This window comes from Lepidochelys olivacea (assembly GCF_965140295.1).
Source record: "Lepidochelys olivacea isolate rLepOli2 genome assembly, chromosome: 3".
In the NCBI taxonomy this organism is placed as follows: Eukaryota; Metazoa; Chordata; order Testudines; family Cheloniidae; genus Lepidochelys; species Lepidochelys olivacea.
In genome coordinates, this window is record NC_140413.1 from 65613830 (window position 1) to 65641238 (window position 27409).

The 27409-nt window shown below is 38.1% G+C and overlaps 1 protein-coding gene across 1 annotated transcript in view; it reads right to left on the minus strand.

Moving 5' to 3' along the window:
- SNAP91 (synaptosome associated protein 91) overlaps positions 1-27409 on the minus strand; it is a 141363-nt gene that overhangs the window by 16848 nt on the left and 97106 nt on the right. Inside the window, exons 14-21 of the mRNA XM_084622620.1 lie at positions 21603-21617; positions 21282-21452; positions 11244-11351; positions 10404-10652; positions 10098-10175; positions 9874-9945; positions 9262-9345; positions 8123-8206 (exon numbers count right to left, since the gene is read on the minus strand). Coding sequence (XP_084478746.1) covers positions 8123-8206; positions 9262-9345; positions 9874-9945; positions 10098-10175; positions 10404-10652; positions 11244-11351; positions 21282-21452; positions 21603-21617 — 861 coding nt within the window. The remainder of the gene's footprint in view (positions 1-8122; positions 8207-9261; positions 9346-9873; positions 9946-10097; positions 10176-10403; positions 10653-11243; positions 11352-21281; positions 21453-21602; positions 21618-27409) is intronic.

Sequence of the window (27409 nt, forward strand, 5' to 3'; positions counted from 1 at the left end):
CCAATGTAACATGAGTTGAGCAGTTCTGTCTGCCAGCAAGATATGGACTGATAGTTATGGCTTGTTTTTCAGGAAGTGTGAAACAGCCACAAAGCTCAATGAAATTAACAGAAGCTGCAGGTACTTCATAACTTTGGGAGACCAACCAGTATAGATTATAGTCACAAGGTCAATTTCCAAGTAGAATAGTCAGCAGCCTAGAATATTTTCTTGTTGCACTAATTTCAGGTTGTCAGGATTTTGGTTGCACTGGTTGAGGACACAGCATATATTAGGGATTAGTGATGTCACAAAGTATAGGAATGAAAATCAGAACCTTGAACTCAACTTGTGAAAGAAACGGAGGAACTGACTTAAACTGTTAAGATTTGTAGTCTACACATTATGCTAAATGCTTAAAGATACTGAATCTATTAACATTTTTAAGGCAACAACACATGGCAACTGATGCACTTTAGGGAGATTATGACAGATCGAACACAGACATTTTATCCACTTGCAAACTGTAATATGTACCTTCAAATGCCAGACTACTGTCATAAGGAAAAAGACAGCCAGACGTGAATGTTTGGAGAACACTGGACACAAGTGTGGTAAAGTGGACTACCTTCAATTTAAATAATTAATGCTTTAAAAAATGAAGTGTTAAAATTTAGGAAGTTAAAAATATATAAAAAACTCACCAAAAGTTATTGTAAAACAGTAATATACATTATGTTTCTCATAGCCGTTTAACCCCAAATCAAACTTTTGCCCCAAGCTGTGAAGGAGCACATCACGTTCCCAAAGAATACTTCATTAGCCCACTATTCTAGGAATAGTAGCTTTGGAATGATCCTGACACCATTTTCTAGCATATGAATGCACTAATAGATTACTGTATCACTTTTCAGTAATGTTGATTAACCTCAATCTATCCGCCACTCTCAGTAATCATGAGATACTGGTAACCTATATACATAACCTGGCAGGAATTATTCCTTTCTAAAAGATCCCAAAGAGTCATGACAGGTAGCTACTTCTCCTTCCCAAGGGTTTGGGTAAGATTGGTGACAAAGTCAAACCCTTCTTACAACTATGCCTAGTAGATGCACACCAGCATAAATTTGAATTAAACTGAAACAGGTGCAGAGAAGGACTACTAGGATGATCAGGAGAGGATAAGACTTCTCTCTATGAATACATCAGAGAGATATACTCCAGAAAGGGAGGAAGACTTATTTAAACTGAAGAATATTGGCACAAGAACAAATAGGTATAAATAGCCCAATAGTACATTTAGGCTGGAAAATAGAAAAATGTTTCTAATCAGAGGAGTGAGGTTTTGGACCAGCCTTACAACAGAAGTTGTGAGGACAAATGACCTAACTAGTTTTTAGGTTGGAGATTGACAAATTTATGACTGAGAGTACATGATGAGGTTGCCTGTGATAGCAGGAGACTGCCTATGACCCACAAGGTTCCTTCCAGTTCTATGTGCAACATGGATTATCATGCCAGCGGTATGATGTTCCAAGTTTTTTTTCCCCCCATCACAGAAGACACTATATTCCATTTATCTCCAGATACAGAGGAGCTGGTACGTGGCATAACAGCCTGCCTATTCAAAGTGTATCTAGGAAAGACTGAAGCAATGCTAGTTGGATAAGGACCACCACTGTTTCATCCTTGATCAAGGCGCCTGACCTCTAGTAATTAAGACAGCTGCAGTCTTGGTTATGCTAGACTCACTGACCTTGGATATCTGGCTAATTAGTGCCCTTCCATCTCAAGTTAGCCTGAAAATTCCTGGACAGAGCTGAGAGTGACCAGTCCGCAGTAGTTACAGATTTGCAATTAATGTGATCTAGAGCTGCCAAATGCTCTATTAGGAACTAGACAATTAAGTAGCCTATGTAAATAGCTAAAGAAAGAATATCACTTTTCCAGAACCTGCACTGACTTCCCTTTGTTAGCAGATCCACTTGAGGGTTCTGCTAGGACAAAGACTTGAATTACCCTCATTATCTCAAACTGCCTCTTTTTCCAGGAACCCATATCAGCTGCAATCAGACTCACTAAGATTTAGAGCCCAGACAAAAACTTATGAGGAAGATGAGCCGCCTTTACAGCATCCCATAGGCTCTCAAACATTGTCCTGAAGGAGACATGTCAGCTTCAGATCCCTCTGCAAAATTCCTTTTCAGTCCCCAGAAAAATGAAAGCAAAAGAATATGTTTGAATATTCAAAGAATAGATGCTCACAAATTAAGAGCAGAACAGAAACCCAGCTGCCCTTCTGGAAATTTGTTCGTATTACTATAATCCATGAATAAAGTTCTGTGGTGACAGGTGCTTTTAGCAGAGCATAAGTAAGTTCTATCCTTCTCTCAAGACTGGAATGGTAGATTTGGAAGCAACAGATCACATTTAGCCTTACAAAACAAACTCCTCTTGTTATGGAGGTGGCAATAAAGTTAAAGTGGTAGGGTTTTAATTTGTGCATAATTTTTATAAACTTGCTTTATATACTATTACATAGTCATAGATTTACCATTTTAACTTAGTTTGCTTTTAGTCCTTGTGAATTTGCTACATTTGAAAACTGATCATAGTATATTTATCAACTTACACTACTTAGCTAGCACATCCAAAGAAAGATCTGAAATGTTGAGCAGTTGCTTGAAAGGAATGAGGAATATTAGAAGTTAGACTGGGAGAGTAAAAAAAAAAGGATTCGAAAAGCAATCTAAAAATAAACTATACTAAAATGCTATCTTGAAGTTTCCCTGCACTCATTGTTTAGGAGTTTCCAGTTGGCTAGCATTTATTCTACATGACACCAGGAATAGGCTTGAGAGTAGAACTGCATCTTCGCCTTCAGTGAAGATTGCTAATACAAATGTGGACAACAAAATAATAGCAAGCAAAACTAAACTTTCAAATGTCTGGATGGATCAGATGAGTATCCAGACAAGACTATTTTTTTATTAGGACAAAATACCTCATAATATATATTCTATTACCAGTTGTGTAGAGTTTATATATATATATATATATATATAAATAAATATATATACATACACACACACACACACACATATATACATACACACACACACACATATACACACACACAAATTTTAGATTATAGGATTAATTAGAGAGGAAGCAATTCAATAAAACTTTAATAAATCATTATATTATCCTATTCCAATAAGTTTCTCAGAAGAGAAGAATAGGAGAAAGATATTTTTCATTAGGAGATCTAAAGGAAGTAAGCCAAGAACACAGTCAAACAGTGACACTACAGAATACTTACAATTATGCACAAAAAGGTACCTGTAATTTTATGCACACTTTCACTAAAACTAAGCATTCAAAATCCTTGGAGGACAAGCCTTCAAGAACTATGAGAAATCAAGAGGATTTTATATTTAGAATTGGATTAGCTGCAGGTTATACATCTGCCATTATCTGAGGCAAACAAATGCTTAGCAATATGCTGTTATGGTTTCAGAGAGCCTTTGTATCTGCCAAATTGTCATTCAAACCCCATTGGTAGCCATTTTGGATTTAAAATGTAGAAGCTCTGTAAGCAAGAAAAAAAATAGTTTACTTAATAAGTGAGGCTGTTGGAATTTTACCCCTTTTCACAAAAAGAAAAGGAGTACTTGTGGCACCTTAGAGACTAACCAATTTATTTGAGCATAAGCTTTCGTGAGCTACAGCTCACTTCATCAGATGCATCACGAAAGCTTATGCTCAAATAAATTGGTTAGTCTCTAAGGTGCCACAAGTCCTCCTTTTCTTTTTGTGAATACAGACTAACACGGCTGTTACTCTGAAACCCCTTTTCACAGGCACTTCAACATGTGGATACAGAAACACTGAAAGAATAAAGCTTAAAGACAGGATCACATGCCTCAGTGCAGGGTAGGCATAGGCAACTGTGGGTTTGATGAATTCTAACTAAGCCTCAGTTATCCAAAAAAACAGGCTCACGTCCTCCATCCTTTATACACAGAAGCCTTGATTTAATACCAACTTCACCAATTTTTTCAAAACCTCCGCTATCAAGAACCCCCCCCCAAATACAATGGAAAACTGAATATAATTTGAAAGCTCCTATTACTAAAGCGTAGGCAAAATATTCAAGGAATTTCTATATTCCTAGATAGACATCATTTTCATGCTGAAAATGCATTTTTGGGAGTAAAATTGCTTTCAGCCTGAATACACAAGATTGTGATTTGATCTTTTCAAACAGATGAGCTCTTTTTTCAAAATTTCACCACATGGAAACTGGTGAAAATCAGTTGCTAAAGATGCTGTAACATTTTCTGCAATTGTACGTATTCCTACAAGTAACCAACAATGTTCTCATTCATGAAATTGGCTAGATACTCCTATAAAATTGTCATTTAAGAAATTTAACAAAAAGAGGGACTCTAAATTAGAAGGCAAGGACTGCCTTTACTGACGGCTCCTGGTTTATCCACATACTCAGCTTCAAGCAGCTGTCTTGGAACCAGTATATGTAATCATTTCTGGAACGGGCACTTACTTTCTTGTAATGAAATAGAAAGTTTTCCATGCATATGTTTAGATGCTGGTGAGAGATGTGTTCTCCTTTGGATTTATCCCTCAAAAGAAACTCACAGTACTTGCAATATAAAAAGTCTCATTTCTATCTTTTATAGGAGAGCTTCCTTATTTAAGGACTTATTGCGTGAAGGGGCCCATATAAGAATGTGGATGAGGAAAAAACTAATCAATATTGACCAGCTGAGAAAGATTTAAGCCACTTTAAAAATGACAAAAAGAAAAGGAGTACTTGTGGCACCTTGGAGACTAACCAATTTATTTGAGCATAAGCTTTCGTGAGCTGTAGCTCACTTCATCGGATGCATACTGTGGAAAGTACAGAAGATTTTTTTATACACACAAACCATGAAAAAAATGGGTGTTTACCACTACAAAAGTTTACCACAACAAAAGGTTTTCTCTCCCCCCAGCAGGGGAGTGGGGTGGGAGGAGAGAAAACCTTTTGTAGTGGTAAACACCCATTTTTTCATGGTTTGTGTGTATAAAAAGATCTTCTGTACTTTCCACAGTATGCATCCGATGAAGTGAGCTGTAGCTCACGAAAGCTTATGCTCAAATAAATTGGTTAGTCTCTAAGGTGCCACAAGTACTCCTTCTCTTTTTGCGAAGACAGACTAATACGGCTGCTACTCTGAAACCTTTAAAGATGACAGTATGCCAGTATTTAAAGGACAAATATGAATTAACCAATAGGGCCAAATAAGTAGTTCATAGGTGCTGGAACAATTTTTATAGTGGGGAACGTTGTAAGCAATTCCACAAAACTGAAAACCTTTTATATACAATGGAAACCACTAGAAATGAAGGAGTGCTGCTGTACCCCAAGCACCAATGAAGTAGTTACCTGAAAGGCAGCAAGGAGAGATTTTCACTTTTATCTCATATACATGGGCTCTTAATTCAGAATTAAAGGGAGTATGGTATTAGAAAAAGCAACAACATTTTCAATCTGCTAACTCAAGGGAGAAGAGATAATACCCTTAGTTACTGGACTTGCCAACTTCACTTTCTAGACTAATCAAAATCACAGTGAGTTAGTGACTATTCTCTGGCTATTTAGAAATATATAAATAAGTTTCCTGAAACTAGAGAAAAGCTGGCTTGGAACTTTTTCCACCACTGATTTAGTGGCCTTTTTGGTTTGGTGTAGAACAGGTAGCTTGTGTTATCTGAGCCCAGTATACACCACCACATCAGGTTTGGTAGCATAAAAAGGTAATACTTTTAAGTTGGTTGTTGCCTAATGTAAGTCAATAAAAAGGGTACTGCTCACAAAGTTGGCACATGGAAAAGACCAATGAGGATAAGCTGAAGCTGCCTGAGTAAGAAGAAAGCCAAATATGTAGTGGTGGAAGGAGGAGGCCATAGTATATGAATATTTCTGGTTGATATGTATTTTTTTACTGGAAGCAAAGCAAAAAAAAAAGTGTCATACTTGTACCCAGAAGGAATAGTGTGTTACATGTACGCTTGGCAATGAAGCTTCAAGGAATCAGACTGACATGAGGTGGTCACCTTAAACTTGAAAATCAGCATGACATCCCCAGTTTTGATTTGGTGCCATACTCAGCACAATTCAGGTTTTTACAATCCCTTCTGATATGAACGAAGAGTGACAAACACTTTGAACGCTGAGGGTGTTATGCTGCTCTTTGAGATGCCTCCCTTTGATGAAGGGGCACAAAGGCAGATACAAGTTAAGTGGACAGGTTATTTAAAACAAAGTAATACTCAGAAGTTGTTGCCTCTTCTATCTGGCTCAAACAAGGACATGGACGTATGTGCCAAAATTCACAAATAGTGTCCTCTATCCCAGTTCCTCTTACTGCGGGATACTATGGGTTTACTTTCCACACAGTTTGGATCAATTAAATCAGAAGAAAACAACTTTTCATCCTACTTTTCATGGAACTTCTAAAACTAAAATTATGCACTGATATTGCAGCCATTACTTAGAGGTTATCTTAATTTATGGTCTATAATCTGCAGCACAAGAAGTACTGTAGGACCACTTTGATCAGTAACCCAAAACTGTGCAATTTTAAGGTATTTTAATATAATTTAAGTAGAGATGCCTTTGCAGTAAGATTTAAATTCAAATGAGTTTATATTGTTTGATTTAACAGAAGCTTAGCAGTACCACATAATAGTTGTGAGGTTCTGAGAACCTCACTAAATCTTCAGTTTATAGTAACTTTGAGAGCTGCTCATTTAGATGTTTTCATTGTTTAAGATATTTGTATCATATTTGACCTTATTCTGATGATGCATGGTTTAGGATTCTTTTTTCTCAATGCAGAGTTCTGTCCAAAAACTTTAAGTCTAGTACAGTACTGAACATATTTAGTCCAATAGATCATTCTCCAAAAACTGCTAACAGCAGTTATCCTCTGCTTCTCAGTTAGCCAAAATGCAAAATGGGGTAAGTGATGCTTGCAAGGATTAGTTAACATATCTTCAGAGTTTTAAAAATAACATTATCTGAATATGGTCAGAAATTAAACAAACTACAAATGGTGATACTTTCATTTGTTAAATAAAGCTTGTACAGCTGCGAAGATACAGGACAAATGTCTAGCACGGAGAGGTTAGTTTAACACCACTGACACAAGCAGTTACAAACTACAGTTACCAAAAATTTAACTAGCCTAGAGCAAGTTTACTTCTTTAAATCAACTCGTTTCCTAGAACTGAAGTTATCCTGTTTACTTACATAGCAACACAAATATGCATGAGACCATACAATAGACATAATACCTATTTCCTGCCCTGAAGTAAAATCGAAAGGAAGAACAAACAGGAGGAGATAAGGAGAAATAAGGAGAGTAAGTAGGGTTAGGAAAAGGGAAGAATAAGAGGATGAGAACAATATGATCATGCAGTCATTTAGGAGGAGATGTGTCATGAAAGTAGTAAAATTTGTTATACACAGCTTTATTGAAGCGATGGTACTTAAGAATGTTTAATACTATCAAATCTTTGCTGCTGTCCAACAACATTTAGACCAGGGGTGGCCAACCTGTGGCTCCAGAGCCACATGTGGCTCTTCAGAAGTTAATATGCGGCTCCTTGTAGAGGCACCGACTCCGGGGCTGGAGCTATAGGCACCAACTTTCAAATGTGCCGGGTGGGAGGGGGTGCTCACTGCTCAACCCCTGGCTCTGCCATAGGCTCTGCCCCCACTTCACCCTTCCCCTAAGCCTGCCATGCCCTCCCTCCACCCCCTCCCTCCCCAGAGCCTCCTGCACAGCATGAAACAGCTGATCAGGAGATGCAGGCGCAGATCAGCGGAGCTGCTGATGGGCAGGAGGTGCTGGGAGTGGGTGGAAGCTGACCTATTACTGTGCCTCTCTGGCAATGTACATTGGTAAATTCTGGCTCCTTCTCAGGTTTAGGTTGGCCACCCCTGATTTAGAGTTTACTCCACTGCAAAATGAAGGTTCATTTTGAAATAAAATAGGCGTGTGACTAAACAAATCCAAAAAACAACCTTCCACAAGAAAGTATACATTTTATTTAAATTTATATGTATTACCAGCCAGTAAGTCTGCAGAAGCTGAGGAACTAGAAGCTGCCTGGGTTGCAGGTTGGGGTTCAGAAGCACTACTTCCAAAAGCATCTATAGGGTAAATTCCACAATGCAGCAAGAAAGGCAAAATAAGTTTAACATAAATACTCTGAGTCATCATTGCTATGTAAAGAATGCATGAATAGCAGTAGTAGGACAGCTTCATTCACCAGGTAGAATGATGAGCAAACATGTTTGGGAACCTCAGAGAGAATTGCAGAAAAAGTGGTTTTGATAGCATATAGTGAAGGTGGAGAAATAAGGCAATGAGCCAACATTTTTAAAAAATGATATTTTCACATGAGAAATACAAGTGACTTTTTTGGGCCAATACTTCACCTGTGAGGCTTGTAAAACTAGTGGCCTTTTCCAATAGGACACCCCAACTATATTTACAGTATGTTATTTTCGACTTGAGTTAAGCCATTTACACAGATCCACATTATGGATTAAATAAAAGGCAACGATAACTCCAGCTAGAAGTACAGAGCTGAAAGTACTCTAACAACCTACAAGCCTGTCATTTTAGTTGACTGTTTCATTGAAGTTTAGAAATAGCTTCATAATACATGAAACAGAAATTCTGTGGTGTTTGCCTATACAGATGAAGTCTTAAAAAAGCTAAGAGTTGGCTATGCCTATCCTAACTTCCACCATTTCAGATCAATTCAGTCTAATCGAGTAGAATTCACATTTACCAATTTGTTTTAGTTTATATACCAACTCCAGCTGCTTACAGAAGTTGAGCTGCTCAGAGAAACATCAACAGAAGATTAAAAGATATACAGCTTCGTACAATGAACTTTGAGTGAAAACGCAAATACATGATCAAGGAAGATAACCCATGCACTGAATACAGATGATAGAACGGTAAATACAATGAGGACTGATGATGGAATAGAAGTGTTGCAAATGTTTATTTGCAGTTTATGTTTTATTGAATTTTCGTTTAAGACGACTTCGATACATACAAAGCTGTTCAGCTGCAACACTGCATGAGCTAAATTGTGGAAAGAAGAAACTGCAACCACCAACATGAAAACAGTGTAAATGTATTTGAAATAAGTGACTTAATTTGCAAGCGGTGAGGAAGGAGAAATACCCACCACCAAATAGGTCAATCACACCTGAAGAATCCACTTTTGCTGGAGAGGCAGCAGGTAGAGGAGATGGTGCTGCAAATGCATCCACTGCAGTAGGCATATGACAGATAATATTTAGTATCAGCAAGTTAATAGCAATGATAACTAAATATTTTGAAATCCACACTCAGACTCCACCAGTTAGCACCACAGGACTTGTACATTAGTTCAGATACCAATCTACAACACTGCAATCAGAAAGTATGTGAAGTTTTGCATATGTTAGCTGTCTTCATCATAAAAACTTTGTTGTGCACAGGGTAGCACTTATTTTCTGAAAAATTAAGGCTATACATACAGGTTATCTACTACTAGTATAGATAACTTCAGTGGAGCTGGCAAACTGAATGTTAGCTGACAGAATCTGAAGTTTTATTTTTGAGACATATTTGACTATTGGGACCATTAGAAAATATTCTTCACGAATAACATGCATCACAATTTATCGTTGAAACATTTGAGGTATTATAGATAGGGATTTGAAAGGGGATTCTCAAATTAAGCATAACATCAATCATTTATTTTTACTTGGGAAAAGACTGAAAATCTGTAGTGTCCTGTGAAACAAGCACTCACCAGATAAGAGATCAGCAGTGAGAGAACTCTCGGGCACAGGAGAAGTTCCATGTGGTGGAGATGAAAAAGCATCTTCCAGAAGTAAAAAGAAAAACCAAGAAGAAGTAAGTACTGTGTTTAAATCAAAGTCAGCTTATGCCGTAACAGTGTCAAATGAAACAACATTTAAGGGAAAAAACAAAACAAAAAAACTACATTGTGGGAAAGGATCTGTTTATCTTTACCTGTACCAAACAGGTCAATGCTAGGAGTAGCATCTGGTTTAGGCGCTGCAGGAGCATCAGGAGCAGACTCAAATAAATCTAAGACCAAGAATATACACGTCTAACTCATTTTGGAAGACAGGACTGAAAGCAGTAACTTTTCAGTTTTGCACATCGTATTTGGAGAATTTTAAAAGACCGGCTCTTTGTCTGTAAAGAGCCTTCTAATATACAGTATACATGCAGTAGTGATCGTGTATGCGGTACATTTATTTGACAAACCAGAGTTCAATCCACCAGAATCAAAGACTTAAAAACAACAATTACCACCAAAGATATCTAGAGCAGGAGGAGCGGAAGTGGTGGTGGTGGTGGTGGTGGCAGGTGTGGTGGTGGCGGCAGTGGTAGGTGCTGTAGCAGTAGTAGCAGTGGCAGCAGGAGAAGGAGTAGTTGCGGGAGCTGGAGTAGCTGCACTAGTAGGGGTAACTACAGGAACACTGGTCTCAGTTGGCTTCATAGCAAAGAGGTCCAGCTCGGGAGCAGCCTCTGCACTACCTTCAGATGGGGCAAAGGGGTCTTGTAAAAAGGAAAGCGGAGAATATATATATAGGATCAGTAAGGGAGGAAATTAGCAAAAATAAAGCATAACTATGGGTAACATACATACACAGTAGATGCACACAATGACGAGGCTCACTAACACCTATCCTACTGATCTGGGCAAGCTATTCAGCAGGTTTTTTCTAAAATAAAGTATTTTTATAAAGGTGGAAAATTTGGGGAATTGAATGCTACACGTTTTTTTGGAAAGGTTGGTTTGGCACAATTGGAATGCAGCAGATGAAGATAACTGAAGAAAAAAGCTCAGGCTCCAAAACATTAACAGGATATTAAACTTGTTGCTGCTTACAACACTCAGCATTGTCAAAATTATTCAGTAGTGCTACTGAATAAATGTACGGAGAAAGGATATTGGCTTTGACAGAAGACACATGCAGTTATGTGAAGAATGCTCTTCTGTCTCAAAGTTCTATGTTTTTGATCAACTACAATGAATACTATGTACTCAGAAGAAAAAGACTGACTGATAATTAAAAAAAAAAACAACCCACACTGCCATGTAGTTTAATACTACAACACACACGAGACTAATGACATAAAACCCACCATTTCCTGAACATGCATCAAGAGCCGCTGCTACAGGGGTTGGGGTAGCTGGTGCTGCTGCCCCTTCAGGTGCTGCAGGGGCTTCTCCAGGAGAAGCTGCAAAGGCATCTTGAGTGCAGTTTTTTAAAACAGAAATTAAAAGGATAAAGAGAGAAGAAAGATATAGTAAAAGAACCAAGTTAAATTGCATAGGAAGATTCCCTTATACAACATGAATTTTTATTAGTATTTTTACTGACGTCAGATAAATCATGCATTATAAATTCTCAATCTCCGCCCACCCCACCACACTCAACGTATTTATTTTAGATGGGACTACATATTAATACTTTGAGGTGGTAGGCAAGAGGCATATTAAGATATTAAAGGCAACAGGATTCTCATTGTATAAGGGTTCTGAGCAGCATGTTTATGTAACATGAGAAGTTAACGAAAGCATGTAAAAAGTTTGGCGGTAAACTGATGCCAATTAAGTTATTAAAGGTTTCAGAGTAACAGCCATGTTAGTCTGTATTCGCAAAAAGAAAAGGAGTACTTGTGGCACCTTAGAGACTAACCAATTTATCTGAGCAGAAGCTTTCGTGAGCTACAGCTAGCTCACGAAAGCTTCTGCTCAGATAAATTGGTTAGTCTCTAAGGTGCCACAAGTACTCCTTTTCTTTTTAAGTTATTAAACTTTCATGTTCAGTCAAATTACCTCAATGTATGTCTGAATAATAATTTATCTAGCATGTGACTTTTAGCTCTTCAAAATATTCAGGAAACTAAAAGCTTGTGCTGTGAACTAGAATTCTCAATGATCTTTTATTGCACTATTGCGAGCATTTTAATTGAGTAGAATTTGTGAAGCCCATTTATAGCGAAACCTCATTTGAGAGAGATCCACATAACTGACAGGTATCCTGAGAAGTGGAATTTTAATTACCGATAGTAAAAACAACAGACCAGTGAATGGAAATTCAATCATTCTTTGCCATTAACCTTTAATAATTTAAAATATTTCTAATTCCTGAAAGGTGCAGCATTAAAAATTTAGCAGTTTTTAATTTTTTTTTGTAGTCCAGTCTTATAAAACATCCCAGGAACTGTAGTGTTTTACATGAGTACTGATATTCACTGGGCTCCCCAGAAGGAAACACTCCTTTGCACTTTTCTATAACCCATCTATTTTTCTCTGTATATTGCATCTCAGTGGTCTAAATTCAGACTTTATCCATGTCTCCATTTGATAATGTAACTTTTAAAATGAGTCTTATAAGTTTGCATGTCAATCTTTATTAAATCAATAAGGCCCTCTAAAATAATTTGTTTGAATACATTAGCAGGTCTTGAGGATTTGTATGAGAGGATTCACTATAAAAAGGTTTCACAGAGCTTCAAAAAACAAATTAATCATCTTTCTAAAAAATCAAGAATTCTAAAAAAGATTATATGTTCACTCATCTTGTTTTTGACAGAGCAAGAAAGTTCATCTTAACGTATGGTGTAGTAAAAAGACAACTAACCAATGTCCCTAATTTGATGTCCGTGTTCCCTGGAGACTAAACATTTAAAACTTGACCCAAACATTAAATTTGGGTGATAGGTGAGCAACAGTATTTTTCTTTTGCTTTTTCAAACAAGTGCTAACATTATAGCATTTCAAGCTTTGAAACCATTATAGTAATACATTCCCAGCATTATACAACTGGGCAAGTTAGGCACATAACGTTAAGTGTTACTACCACTTGTAGTGTTTACCATCATGGAGTAGTCCTAAAGCTACAATTCACGGGGACTACTCACATAAGCAAGCTCAGTGCACAGTAGCATTTGCATGATCAGGTCCTAAAGCGTGGTGCATAACACATTAAGCTATTGAAAGCATTTCTAAGTTCTAAATGTCCAATGTTGCTCAGGAGATAAAAAGGAATGAGGAAAAAATAGCTAACTGCAAACTTCCTGTTAGAAAGCAATGCTGCAGCTGCATTGCCAAGCCAGCATTAGAGAGCTTTACATGCTGTAACAAGTTTCAATTTGAATGAAAATGCCCATTTTAAAAACAAATTTTGTGCCAACTACTCTAAAAATGCTCAAGACAACATGCATCTGAACTTCAGCAAAACCAGATAAAAACTGATATTTTAATTATATCAGACCAAATAAAAAACGAGAACTAAGAGCAACAGGAAAAAGAGCCTGTCAATAAACCGTTTCTCATTATTGCATTAGAGATTTAAATGTATTTAATTTACAAGAATTCACAATGGCAAAACTGAATGGCAGTTGTTCAAACAGTAAAATGTATAATCAGTCAAAAATTCTCTACATTATTGCAGAAATACTACACACTGGCACATGATTTAGAAGAATGGAGAAATCTGATCAGTCTAAAAGAATTGGACTGAAATTTTTTGAATTTGGGTACTTCCAACTATAATTGCTTTTGAAGGTCTGTATGCGAGTGACTTTTTGCCTACATCACCAGCTTCCGAATCAGTGGAGAGTTTCATCTGGAATACAATCTAGTATTACTCCTGGAAAAATAAACACTTCCAATGCACAATACAAAGTAGACTGATTCTGTGGTATACTTTCAGTAAATACTGTTTTTAGATAACTTTTTTCCTGATAATATAGTGTACAGTATTACATTAAGAAAATAAAAAAAACATTGGGGGATTGCAAGAAAGCCTATCACGATTACTTGAAAGAATAATTAGTTATGTGCTGAGACCACGTAAGCAAGAGCACAAAAGCTTATTCCTATTAAGATGTAAAACACCATCTCTCGAAATGTAACAGCTAAAGAACTCCAGCAGGGATAAACCCCTCATAAATACTCATAAAAGGGGAGTGGCTGGCTCTGACTATGGCAAATAATTTTTTTCAGTTCTGGTTTCATACGTAGCTGGAACCTACAATGTGTTTTCAATTTATAAACAGAGCTCTAGCTAGCTATACTATGATTTTTATAACTTTCTAAAGTGTTCAGACTATCTACTATACAAAGACTTACAATAGTGAACTAACATTATAATGGCTCTACAATCCTGACAATTATCAGAATAAGCCACAAAGGACGCCCTTAAAAGCTTGTTTCAGAGTAGCAGCCGTGTTAGTCTGTATCCACAAAAAGAAAAGGAGTACTTGTGGCACCTTAGAGACTGACAAATTTATTTGAGCATAAGCTTTCGTGAGCTACAGCTCACTTCATTGGATGCATAGAATGGAACATGTAAGATCTTACTATAAGATCCCTGGAATTAGGTCTGGAATGAGAAAAATAACTGCATTACTTAAAAGGAAACACTAAATCCGTACGAAACATACATTGTTGAAACCCTTAAATTAAGGGTACATAATTTGGGACTATTGAGATACTAAAAGTATCTACATAAATATATTTAAGTTATATGTGCACATTGCTTTAGGAAAAAAATTCTTTGTTTTCAATACAACACATCTTTCTTCTGTTGAGTTCTGCAGAAAGACAATTATGCTTCCGTACTTATAGACCACTGAAACTATAGACCATTGAAAAATGTTTGGTCTACAAATTTATAATTCCAGACTGTGCATGCCATGTTATGTGGCCATAGGATCCATAGTTAACAAAAATATTTCACACACTTACTAAGACATGCTGGATACGGTTGCCAACCCTCCTGGACTGGCTGGGAGTCTACAGGAATCGATCTCCCGGTGGCCACTGAAAGCAATCCAGGAGATTTTAATAGCTACTAAAAGTCCGGTTGGCAGCAAACGGGGCTAAGGCAGGCTCCCTACCTGCTCTGGCTCCATGTGGCTCCCAGAAGTGACTGGCATGTCTGGTCTTAGGCACGGGGCGGTCAGGGGGTCTCTACATACTGCCCCCGCCTCATACACCAACTCCGCAACTCTCATTGACTGGGAACCACCGCCAGTGGGAGCTGTGGGGGTGGTGCCTGCATGCAGGGGCATCAGGCTGAGCCACCTAGCTGCCCCGAGCCTAGGAGCTGAACATGCTGGTTGCTTGTGGGAGCTGCCCAAGGTGAGCATCGCCCAGTCAGGCCCCACACCCCAACCTCCTGCCCCTCACCCCCTCCCAGAGCCCACACCCCAAACCCCCTCCCAGAACCCACATGCCAAACTCCTGCCTGGAGCCCCCTCCCACACACCGAACTCCTTGGCCCAACCCCCCCACCCCAGCCCAGAGCTCATGATACGAACTGTTGACAAGTGAATCATAATGAATCTTTATAACTGGAACAGAACGTAAGAAGGATATATTCAACAATATTATCTCAGAAGATTCTTGGTAAGTTTATCTTCTGTTATATTAGAGAACGGGGGATAAAAATTATATGACTTTCCCCAATTAAAAAACTAAAACAGACCTAAAAGTAGCAATTCTTCAACAAAAATCTTCAAAAAAAAAAACAGACTCCAATGAGAAACTGCAGAACTGGAATTAATTTGCAAACTGGACAGCATCAAATTAGGCTTGAATAAAGACTGGGAGTGGATGGATCATTACACAAACTAAACTATTTCCCCATGCTAATTTTTCCCCATACTGTTACTCACACCTTGTCAACTGTAGTGATAATTAGGATGGCCCATTTGAAACAGAAGGTTTTTTTCTCCTGCTGATAGTAGCCCACCTTAATTGATTTGTCTCATTAGAGTTGGTACGGCAACCCCCATCTTTTCATGTTTTCTGTATATACATATCTTCCTACTGTATTTTCCACTCCATGCATCTGATGACGTGTGTTTTAGCCCACGAAAGCTTATGCCCAAATAAATTTGTTGGTCTTTAAGGTGCCACAAGTACTCCTCGTTCTTTTTGCAAAAACGACCAGTTATTCATGCATTTTTAAAAGCAATAGCCTTAGTGAAGCAACCTTGCTTCAAGTTTCTTGTCCCTTAACCAGCCCTATAGCCATTATATTTTGGAGGAAACCTGTTCACTTGAATTAAAGACTCCAACAAAATACCAAGAGATGGAATATATTTCAAGACCTTTCCCTTTCCTCCACACTCAGTTTCTCCACCAGTTTTCTTAATAAATTTGACACATTCTATTGCAATACATTTGGCCAGCTATTACTCAAAGTATAGATCTCAGATTCTCTGGAAAACAAGGTAAGAAATTGTTAACCTTTAGCCTAGTTAATAAGCTACCTCCCAAACAAGTTATTGTGGTATCTAATTGATTCTAGAAGCCTAACTTCTTTTTAGAACAAGGCAATAGACAAAATACATTGATCAATCCCGACCTTAGATAAACACAATGGAGAACTACTTTGTGTTTTTGAATAATAAACTGATCAGGTAGCACCTCAAATGAAGCCTAAGTATAGTTTTGAATCTCTTCAGTGAAAATTTATCAGTACCCATAAAGCTAAACTCCTGATCTGTAGATTAGTAAATTCAGTACACTTCCTTAGGTGTTATTTTTTTTTAAAAAAGAGTATTAGTAAAATATTAATTCTTGTATAAATGCCCCTTTGCGTTTCCTCCTATGCTCAAGCAACAGAGCCTCTGCCACCGCTTCCACCCCTTTCTTCTTTCTACCTTCACAGCCGTTATTTCTGCTTTAGACTATTCCTCTGGCTTCTTCCCCATCTCACATCCAACATCAGAGAGAGTAGCTAAGAACTGGTGAACTACAAGAAGTTAAAGTGACTCCACAAAGTTAACATCTTCACTCTCCAGCAGACACACAGGTCAACAAATAATTTCTTAACAAGATAAGCACTAATGTGGTCAGCACCATTCAAAACACATTTATCACCCCTCCCCTGAAGAATTTTAAAAGATCTAAAATCTGCTAATGTGAAGTGAAAACAAAGGGAACAAAAAAATTGAAGGACAGAAGAAAATAAAGAGCTGGAAGTGTTGGCCTAAGGAACTGGTGAGGGGAAACAGATTTCTACTATAGATCACTGGGCTGTGTTTGACCCAGATCAGTAGTAATCAAAAGTTACTAACTAATAGTCATTTGGTGGCCTTTCGCAAAAAAGGTTTTAATCTGAGTCTGGTGCGTAGCAGATACATCTTTACATTACAAGAGTCATTTAAAACTTGTGTTTGTTGTGGGCAGCTTCAGGAGAAAGGCAAAGACCAATAGATCCTGGAGGAGAGTAAACCAGGCATTCGCAAACTTCACTGCTCCGTGACCCCCTTCTGACAACAAAAATTACTACAAGACCCTAGGAGAGGGGCAGAGACCTAAGCCTGAGCCCATCCAAGCCCCACCACCACAGCAGCCCACTGCTCCAGGCTGGGGGGCCAAAGCTGAAGCCTAAGAGCTTCAGCCCCAGGCAGGGGGCCTGTAACCTTAGCCTCCCCCCGCCCAGGACTGAAGCTCTCTGCCTTGGGCTTTGGCCCTTGGCCCCAGCAAGTCCAAGCTAGCTCTGGCGACCCCATTAAAATGGGGTCCCGACCCACAGTTTGAGAAACACTGGACTAAACTATCCTGAGGTCTTCAATAGCTCATAGGTTAGAGGTTTGTTACAGGAGTGGGTGGGTGAGATTCTGTGGCCTGCATCGTGCAGGAGGTCAGACTAGATGAACATAATGGTCCCTTCTGACCTTAAAGTCTATGATTCCATGACTCATCCCTAGGTCTAGTGGTCCACCATGTCAAAGCACATTAGTAGGCAGGTTTAATGAAATCTGCAATGCTGCTGCCTATATGGCATCTGATCTATGGATGCCTAGAATATTGCAGACTTATGTCAATTCAGTGACTCATGAAGGATACCTTTTCCATGAACATTCAAAACTTTCAGAATCAGAAGGCTAGAGAAAAGGTGTGAGTTAGATATACTTCCTAAGAGAGAAATGGTTTAAGATTTCTGTGATTTTTCTTCAGAAAGAAATGGTTTAAGATTTTTGCTACTTCTTTCTGAAGAAAAAAATGGCTATTCACCTAGGATCTGAGCAGATTGGTATTTCAAAATTATCTATTTTTTCTTCATAATATTCTCTCCAAATGACAAGATCCAGATAACAAGGGTCTAGAACCTTTACTTGTTCACCCATGGAAAGTAGGTACTGATGCTTACAGATAACCGCAGATATAACCTCTCTCAAAATGCTTGAGACCCAAATATCATTGAAGTGATAGAAGAAAGGTTTCTTGACATGCTCCACCATATAGCTTAGGATGCTAATTATTTTTATACCACTCAAAAGTGTGCTAAACGTTTTAACAAACTCCCTGACACAGTTTATAAACATGGCCTATGGAGACAAAAAGGTAGTCCCCAGCCATCTTCTCCTTGTAACTTCAGGGTGCAGATGAAACTGATAAACTGCATTTAGTTGTGGAACTATAAAGAAAGTCACATTTGCAGCTTCCTTGCTGAAGGAATAAAATTATAAGCAAATGTTATAGGTAAAACATTTAACTTTAATAACTATTCTTCTGCAGTATATGCAGTTGTACATTTATAATTTTACTATTTTAGAGCTCACATTTCAATTTCTCATATATTTTAAAATATTTAAAGCAATATGTATGTTTATGTGCTATACATAATTTATACACATTTGTATAAACTGTGTTCAATGAGGAGTAGCCCTCAGACTCTTGGAAATTACAGTGGGACCCTTTGAGTCATAAGGTTGAGGCAGGTAATGTAGTCCTAGATTTCTCTGCCACAGATAGTAACCACAAGAGCTTCAGAAAGTAATCTACTATAAAGAGAAAAAGTACTTCATGGATGTTCATCCTCACTTAGTATAGAATACTCCGCTTCTTCTCATTAGGAGCTGAATAGCACTTCAGCAGTAGCTTGCTGGAATTGCTGAACTCTGAAGTGTAGAGATATGGCCTGACTGCTTATGGGCTGCATATTTTTTCTGCAGTTAAAATGGTAGCTGCAGATAACCAAATGTATTTATCTAGGTACGGGCAGTCTGATGAAGGGTCATTCCATTTTACATGTGCTCACCTGAACAAGAAACCCTATTTCATGGGTTGTATGGACAGAAGAGATTTGGGAACTTCCAGGGCTTCTGCAATTTTAAATCATGGGAAAGATGTCTTGGGTAAAAATTCTGTTCAAGATATGTAATCTTTTTACCTTTGCTGTTCATACAAGGATAAAATAGGTTTAAGCACATGTGTGGATCCTGCGTAATCTGGAAAAGCTGGGGTAAGAAAATCCCCAATCCTTTGAGCTTTAGTGGTATAGGAATCAGAAGAAAAGATACAGAGTCCAGCATGCAAAATACCATATGGCAAAAGTACACAATTTTAGCTGGACTTGGAAGTTTGAAATGAAACATTTTGGTAGCAAATAGAGGATGCCTCCAGGACTTGTTTGTGTAACTGGGAATCTGAGGAGGATGGGACGGTTGTGGTGAGGAGAAAAGACAAACCAGAAAGAAATAGGAAAAGATCAGATTATGTTAAAGCCTGTAAAATTTGAACCCTATCTACGCTCTTACAAATCACCATCGCTTACCAAAGGAGGCATGACTATTGATAGCTTTAGTCAACCAAGAAAGCTTCAAGGGCACAGAAGATGGACACATTACCAGAAAGTCCTAATGCAAAATGAAACATTCATCAATAGCAATTCATTTCCTTGGGGCATAGATTTCACAGGACCTCTCTTTAGAGTTTATAAAGAAAAAAGGTGATTAGATTCTGCAGAAGGGATGTCAAAGAACCCAAACCAACAAGCACATAGAGGCGGAAGCCAGAGCTCAGTGAATTTTTGGCAAATAGTTTATTCACTGAAAAATGCCGTTTTGGGTTGACCAAAACTATTTGCCAATTCACATCACAATTGCCAAAATAGTTTTGACCAAACCAAAAGAGATTGAGTTAATTTAAAATTAACTCAACAAAATTGGTTCAATTTCAGTCATTTTGACAAGAGCGAAGACTAGGAGGACTAGATTCATAAAATGGGAGGAGGTGGTGGTGTGTCTCTTATAGATTTTTATCTCACTGGTTATGGCACTTAGCTGGGATGTGGGAGACCTGGGTTCAAATCCTTCCTCCACATCAGATGGAGAGAAGGGATTTGGACTCTGGTCTCCCAGTTGCAGGGAAATGCACTAACCAGTGGCCTGAATATAATAGAAGTATTCTGAGCTGGGTCTCCTAAATCTCTCGTTTTGAAGCTGTTCCACTCTATATAATCAGTCACTGGAGCAGGGACTTGAAATTGGGTCTCCCACAGCCTAAGTTAGTGCACTAGACACCTGGGTACAGAGGTATTCTCACTCTTCCCTTGGCCCAGCAAAACGCAGAGAAAGGGCCCAGTTTTACCTAAAGGTCTAGCAGTAGATATTTAATTTGCCATTTTAATCTCTTTAGGTAGGATCCCCTTTTGGTTCAGCTACGCAGCAACTCAAAACTGAGGAAAAAGGCACCAATTATGCCAGTCAGTGACAATTTTGTTTTCAAAACACTTTTTAGGGTTTACTTTCAACAAAAAGCTTCAACAAAACCTTCTGAAATACAAGAAAATTTAAGAGGACTAGATTACTAGAATTTAAAGAAAGGGTCAAAGAATAGCACAACATGGGTCTCTGTGTGCCAATTAAGTACAATGACAAACAGCTGTAGAGCACTGGTAATTTTAGTAATATGAGCCTATGCATTTCAATAAAAAGTCCTAGGTTCACTCACAGTATAACAATGCAGATCCATGGATGAGAGGTTTTTAAAAAATCCTTCCAATATTTAATTTTTAACGTTAATTGTTAGTTCTAAAATTGGCTACTTAAGAGTTAAGCTTAGAACCCAGTTTTTAGCCAGTTGAAAATGTATCCAGTCTTATGTTCCCCCTCCATAGGGGATATACAAAAAGGAAACCCTGCACACAGAAAAGGGAAAGTCTTTCAGAATGTACAACAAAACAAAACCAAAAAACCCAGAAAACTTTAGTTAATTTGAAAGTTCCATTCAAATGTATCTAACTACTTGAATAATTTGGGCTTTCAGACACCACAAGATCAAGTTTTTAGTTAGACTATGAAAGTTGATGATTTCAAGATGGCTTATGCTTCTTGTATAAACTGCAGCATTAGAGTAACGAAACTAACCTCCAAAGAGATCCACTTCAGCAGCGACAGCAGTAATGGTTGTTGTAGTTGTAGCAGGTGCTGCGGCAGTTGCGATTTCAGTAGTTGCAGCAGTAGTTGGGCTAGGCTCTGGAGCAAATGGATCTGAAATCTGTGGCTCAGAAGTAACACTGGAAAGCGCTGCCAGATTGTCTATATGCAACCATATACGAAGACCAAATGGAAATAGTGAGCGGAAGAGCGGGAAAAAAAAATCACTGGACTCCAAGAAGTAAAGACAGCTGTTAAAATTATATTAACAATTCTCTATTTAAAGAAGCTTAGAAAATAAGTGTTACTCACCCTCTCCCAAGAGATCTGTAACATTGTCCATTACATGATAGCAATATAAAGAAATCGGAGAGTTAACAAAACTGCCAGAGTGAACATGTACATTAGCCACACACGATAAACAATTTCTGAACAATTCAATCACTAGTATGCCACCCTACCCAGACATGCCATAGATAACTTGAATTGAGCTTATATAGGAGAGTCTAGTTTTAGGAACTTTGAAAGGTCAAAGTAGAGACTTAAGTGAATAGCCTGATGTGAACTGAATCCATTTCCTTAACAGCTTTATTCAACTATTCACCCATTGGCGCATGGGATTTTGATTCACTAGTCAAATTCATTCATTACATGGTTGCTATTCAATACACTACTAACACTAAATCTGAATGGACTGCTGATTAATAGTTTTTTGTTTCAGCTAACTGAAATGTTTTCTTTCCATGTAAGAAAAGTACTTCGAGTCACATCAGTTATTAAAAATCCACGACTATACTGCCATTGAAGGAGCTGAACAAGAAAAAAACTTTCGTAAGTATTTTGTTGCCACAGATTATATTAGTCTCCCTATTTCCCATATTGCTGTCGTTGATCTCAAGACTACTGTATTTAAGAGATTATTTTTGCAACGGATGCGCCAAAGTGCTTGCCTTTAACCTATACATTTACAGCTATATGTGTTAATGGAATTATCTGGGATAATGGGCCACTCTAAGGTTTGTCAGCGATACCTTACCTTTGGATAACTATTCTCCTCCCCAGCTTAGATTTGCGTAACCACTACTGATGGCCTACTAAAAATGAAACCTCAATTTAAGAGTTAAGGACTATTTGACTGTAATACAGTTCTAAAAACTGGCACACAGAGCACTCCATTATAATCTGCCCCTTTCCTCAAAGCCTGCTATGACATATGATCTCTGAGGCTGATTCAAATCAGTCCCTCATCCAGAAATATAATGCTCACACACACACACACGACATTGGACTGGCTGGTTAGTGTTTGGATTCAAGACTAGAGTTCATGTTAAAGGAAGTTAGTCATCCAAAATGAGTCATTTTAAAAAACTCCACACTGCAAGACGGAAAATGATGCAACAAACTATCATCAACAGCCAATTGGAGTCTTTAAATATAAACTTTTTATTTTGTCATTTCAACTTGTCAGTTTTGGCTGGAAATTGAACTTCTCTGTGGAAATCTAACTAAAAGCAAATGGTCTTTTCCTACCAGAATTAAATAATTATGTTCAAATTCTAAATTTTACATCAGAGTAAACATTGTGGAGATAGGACAATGTACAAAATGAGGAAGCAAAATGAGAAGTTTTTTTATATCCATGTTTCACCCCAAATTTCTACAAAAAGGCACACATTCAGGGGTGCTATAACAATTTATATAGTGGGGATGCTGACAGCCATTGAACCAAACTGTAAATCCTGTGTATTATGGAAACCACTTCAAGTCAGGGGGTGCGGAAGGGCCCCAAGCACCCCTACTTCCAGCACCTATGCACAAACTAGAGCAGAATTACAGTGACAAAATTAGGTAATTCAAAAACATTCTATATCAATTGCTTCAGGATACCACTCACACGTCCTATAGGATTTTTTTTGTCTTACACCTTCCATAAAAAAGTTCAAAATTGTGATTAATACACAGTACAAGTGCTTTGAAGTTCACTGTATCGTATTTGAAGACTTTTGCATTAGAAAAAAAATCCAGCTGCATTAGCAAGGAAGCAGAATCTCCCAGAGGCGTAAGTACTTTGGCAAAGCATGTCCTGATAGGATGTATAACCAGATAAGCCTCAAAACCAGACATGATTTTTAGGTTACTATTGACCACTGACCTGATCTTGGAGGGGGGTCTCTGGTTTTGGGTAAAATAAAGGAAATTATTCAAGCTGTAACAGCAAGTAGAAGAACCAAAATATATGTACTAAAGTAGGTTTGGCTATAGGTCCTAAGCATTAAGTGTTAAGGGCTTAGAGTGTGGCCTAAAAGTTTGCAATATGTATCTTGTGATAGTTTAGCAATGCATCTTGTAATGAATAGGTAAACTGCAAATGGACAGTAGCATCTGAGGGGCTTTTTGCAATAAGAGATAATGCGATCATTTCAATACATCAATGAGGTTAACCATTGGAAATGTAATTATGGGGAACCGGAATAACACATATGAACTAACAGAACCCTGAAATTGATTGCCTGGTACACCAAATATGAATAAGTGGGCTGGGATGTTATCAGATATGGTCCTGGACATACGTGGATGGAACAGAAAAAGGCATATAAAAGATTGTCAAATTCATCCTAATTGGGAACAAGAGAAGACCGAATAGTGGAAGCCTGAGTATGAACAAGCCTTTCTGTGGTGATCTCCACCCACCTTTTTTGTCTATCTTCGCTGTCACCAGTCTCCATAAGGTTGTAAATATGTCAACACTGGGGGGCGGGGGGGTCTTTATCTTGTACCAGCCTAAGGCTGTAAGTATGTATGATCCAGGGGGTGTTTTGTTATATGTGTATGTTTTCTTGTAGAATTATCCTTCTACTTGGATTTATTTGCATTTTAAGTCAAGTCTTCACATTTCCATGTGTGTGCTCTACTAATGTCAACCCAACAAAAATTTCTTGCGTAGCTGAGTAAAGAACCAGTTATTAGTGATTTGTGCAATTTGCACCTTAAACTTAATGGAGGCTACATAAGTAATTTTCTGTAATGACTCAAGAGTTAAATATTAGAAGCAAAAGGCTACAGTATTACAGAAAGAGTGTGTGCTGTATTTCTATTCAGAAGATGTGTTGCGATTTCCCTACATACATGGGGGCAAACTGTTGGTTAGAACGCACAACATGCAAGAGGGAGCAAAACAAGTTGTTACCAAGTGTTCAGAAAACTATTACATGTGATAACTGATAGCTGGAGTGAATAGCTCAGGGATGCAATAATGGGATGTAGAGACTTTCACCTTCAGATTAGTCAGCAAGAGCTTGATAAATTTAAGAATGGGATTACACAACATGGTTGCCTGCAATAGCAGGCAACTGAATGCAATGACCCATGAAGTCCTTTTTAGTTTTATGTCCCCAAGTGCCAGATTTTCAAAAGGCAATGGAGGTATTTGTTTTAGAAATGCCTGCTATTAAGTTAACATGAAGACTGTCATCCTCTTCTAGAGTGGTCAGACTTGGAGCACACTGAAAGAGTCAGATTAAAGTTTTTCATGGTTCCTGCCACAACTGTGGTTGCTGTAGGATTTAGAAGATTTGATTAAGATGAACTATCATGAAAAGGAGACTAAGCCTTTACCCATATGATAAGCCTTCTAATAGGAAGCGAATGTCAATCCTTGCAGCATGTCTCAACAATACTGTTAAAAACCAGAGGTGGCTATGTGATTCAGTGATCTCCATCAAAAATTGGCATTTTTTAACAGCTACAGACAGTGAAATTAAAATACCAAAGCTCTTGTTTCACTCAAGATAGAAACCAAGTGTAGTAACTGTGGAAAACTTTCACTCTAAAATGGAGACCACTGTAGCTTCTAACATAGTGAAAACGTGCATCCACAGCTACACCCACGCCTTTTATGTATCTCCCTCCCCGTCCACCACAGAGCCCTTAACGAGCCTGCCTCCTCTGTCATTTTATAAAATAACATTTGTGATTTACTAACAAAGTATTTCATAGCTATGGAAACAAAACACTAAATAAAGTTCCAAGAAGCCTTGGTTGGCTCTGAACTTCTTGCAGTCTTAACAGACTCTCCTCATTTGGCCCTACCAAATTCATGGTCCATTTTGGTGAATTTCTTGGTCATAGAATTTTAGAAATAATAAATTTAATGATTTCAGCCATTTAAATCTGAAATTTCACAGTGTTGTAACTGTAAGGATCCTGACCCCAAAAGGATTTGGGGGGGGGGAGGTCGCAAGATTATTGTGGGGGCGGTTGTGGTATTCCTACCCTTACTTCTGCACTGCTGCTGGCAGGGTGGACGCTGCCTTCAGAGCTGGGTGCCCAACCAACAGCCACCACTCTCCGGCCACCCAGCTCTGAAGGCAGTGCAGAACTAAGGGTGGCCATACTGCAATCCCCCCTAAAATAACCTTGCGACCCCACTGCAACTCCCTTTTGAGTCAAGAATCCCAATTTGAGAAACACTGGTCTCCCCTGTGACATCTGTATACTATAGGGTAAAAGCACACAAACACCAGATGTCACAGGGGGAGATCAGATTCCATGGTTCGGATGCATTTTTCATGGCCACGAATTTGGTAGGGCCCTACTCATCACTGCTGTTGTCCTCTTCAGTGAAGTCAAGGCTTAAAATAGGGAAGGGTGGGGAAAGGTGCACAGCTCCTTCAGTTAAAAAAAGGCTCCCAGTCTTCTACCTAACTTGGATGAGCAGAATCTCCCACACCTCCTCCTCAACTTGTGCAGGGAGCACTCCCCCTCCTGTTTCAATCTAGTTTAAAATATAACTGACTAATGTAACTGGTATTTGCCAGTGACTTTTTTGGATTATTGCACATCAAGGCAGCTCTACTGTATCACAATACCACTGGGTACTTCTAGTTCTCAATTGACTATCAAAGTGCAGAACTGCAAAATAAAAGATTTCACAGGTTCAGAAAAACAGCTGTGAAAAAGGCTCTTATAACCTTTCACTACAGAGATGCAAGGAGTAAAAACCTTTAACTTCAAGAAGACAGGAAGGAGTGACTATGTAGTTCCAACTCATCTTTATGATGATGCAAAATCCACTGGCTGTGACACTATTATTTAGAGAATGGTTTGGATTTCTTGTTTTAAAATCAACTCTCTTTACTAGTCTGCTCACAGCTTTAGTCTGAAGCACACTGAGCACAAGCTAATTTAGTGTATAGCACACATATGTAGTGTATGGGCCAATACAGTCATTAAAAACTCTTCCCTGATGAAAAGTTAGAGTAGAGGAACACTATAAATACATGTAGCATGACTAACAGTTATCGTCCCTTTGTATTATATAACCAATCTTTGTATCACACACTGTTGTAAAAAGACAGTGCATACTCTGTAGAAATAAAGTATTTACTGCAGAATTCCTATTACGAAGGCCAGAGGAATATTCACAGAACTACATGCATCATCGGGGAAAAATTCAAACATTTTGAAGGGTTGTTTTTTTTTTTAAACTTGAGATAGTCAAGAGGCATACTTCCTTCCATAAAGGATTTTACAATAGTAGCAGGAGGTATATTAAAAAACATCACTGCATACTTGGCTGAGCTTTGAAAGCTTCACTTGAGATACTGCTGTTGAAACACTCCCACCTTGCATTTGTCTATACTTACACATAACCAATTTGTTACCTCACAAATTTAGAGATGATCATATTGTACGGAAGTCTCCTAATTTCCTAGCATGGTAGCCTACTAAAATGTTGTTAAAAAAAGTTTCAATTATTGTTTCATAAAGCAATTAAAAAGAAAACACTGAAACTATTTAAGAATGCAAGATTTAAAAATAATGTTTTATTGCTTTTTATACTTACTGCCGTTACAGATATTTTTGTGGAACAGAGGAATGAAGCTGTGAAATTATTAAAAGGTGAGTATTAGGTCACAGTTTAAAATTAATCTACTTTAACATTTCATGATATTCTGATGTTGTAGGGAACCATAATTTTTCCTTGCAAATATTTTTCTAACACGTCCAAGGAAAATATTGTATCAAGAAACAAAACTGAACAGTTAACATATGGGACACTTCCTAGAGGAATGAATCATACCCACATACTATATACTGTTTCAGTAGATATAGCTTGC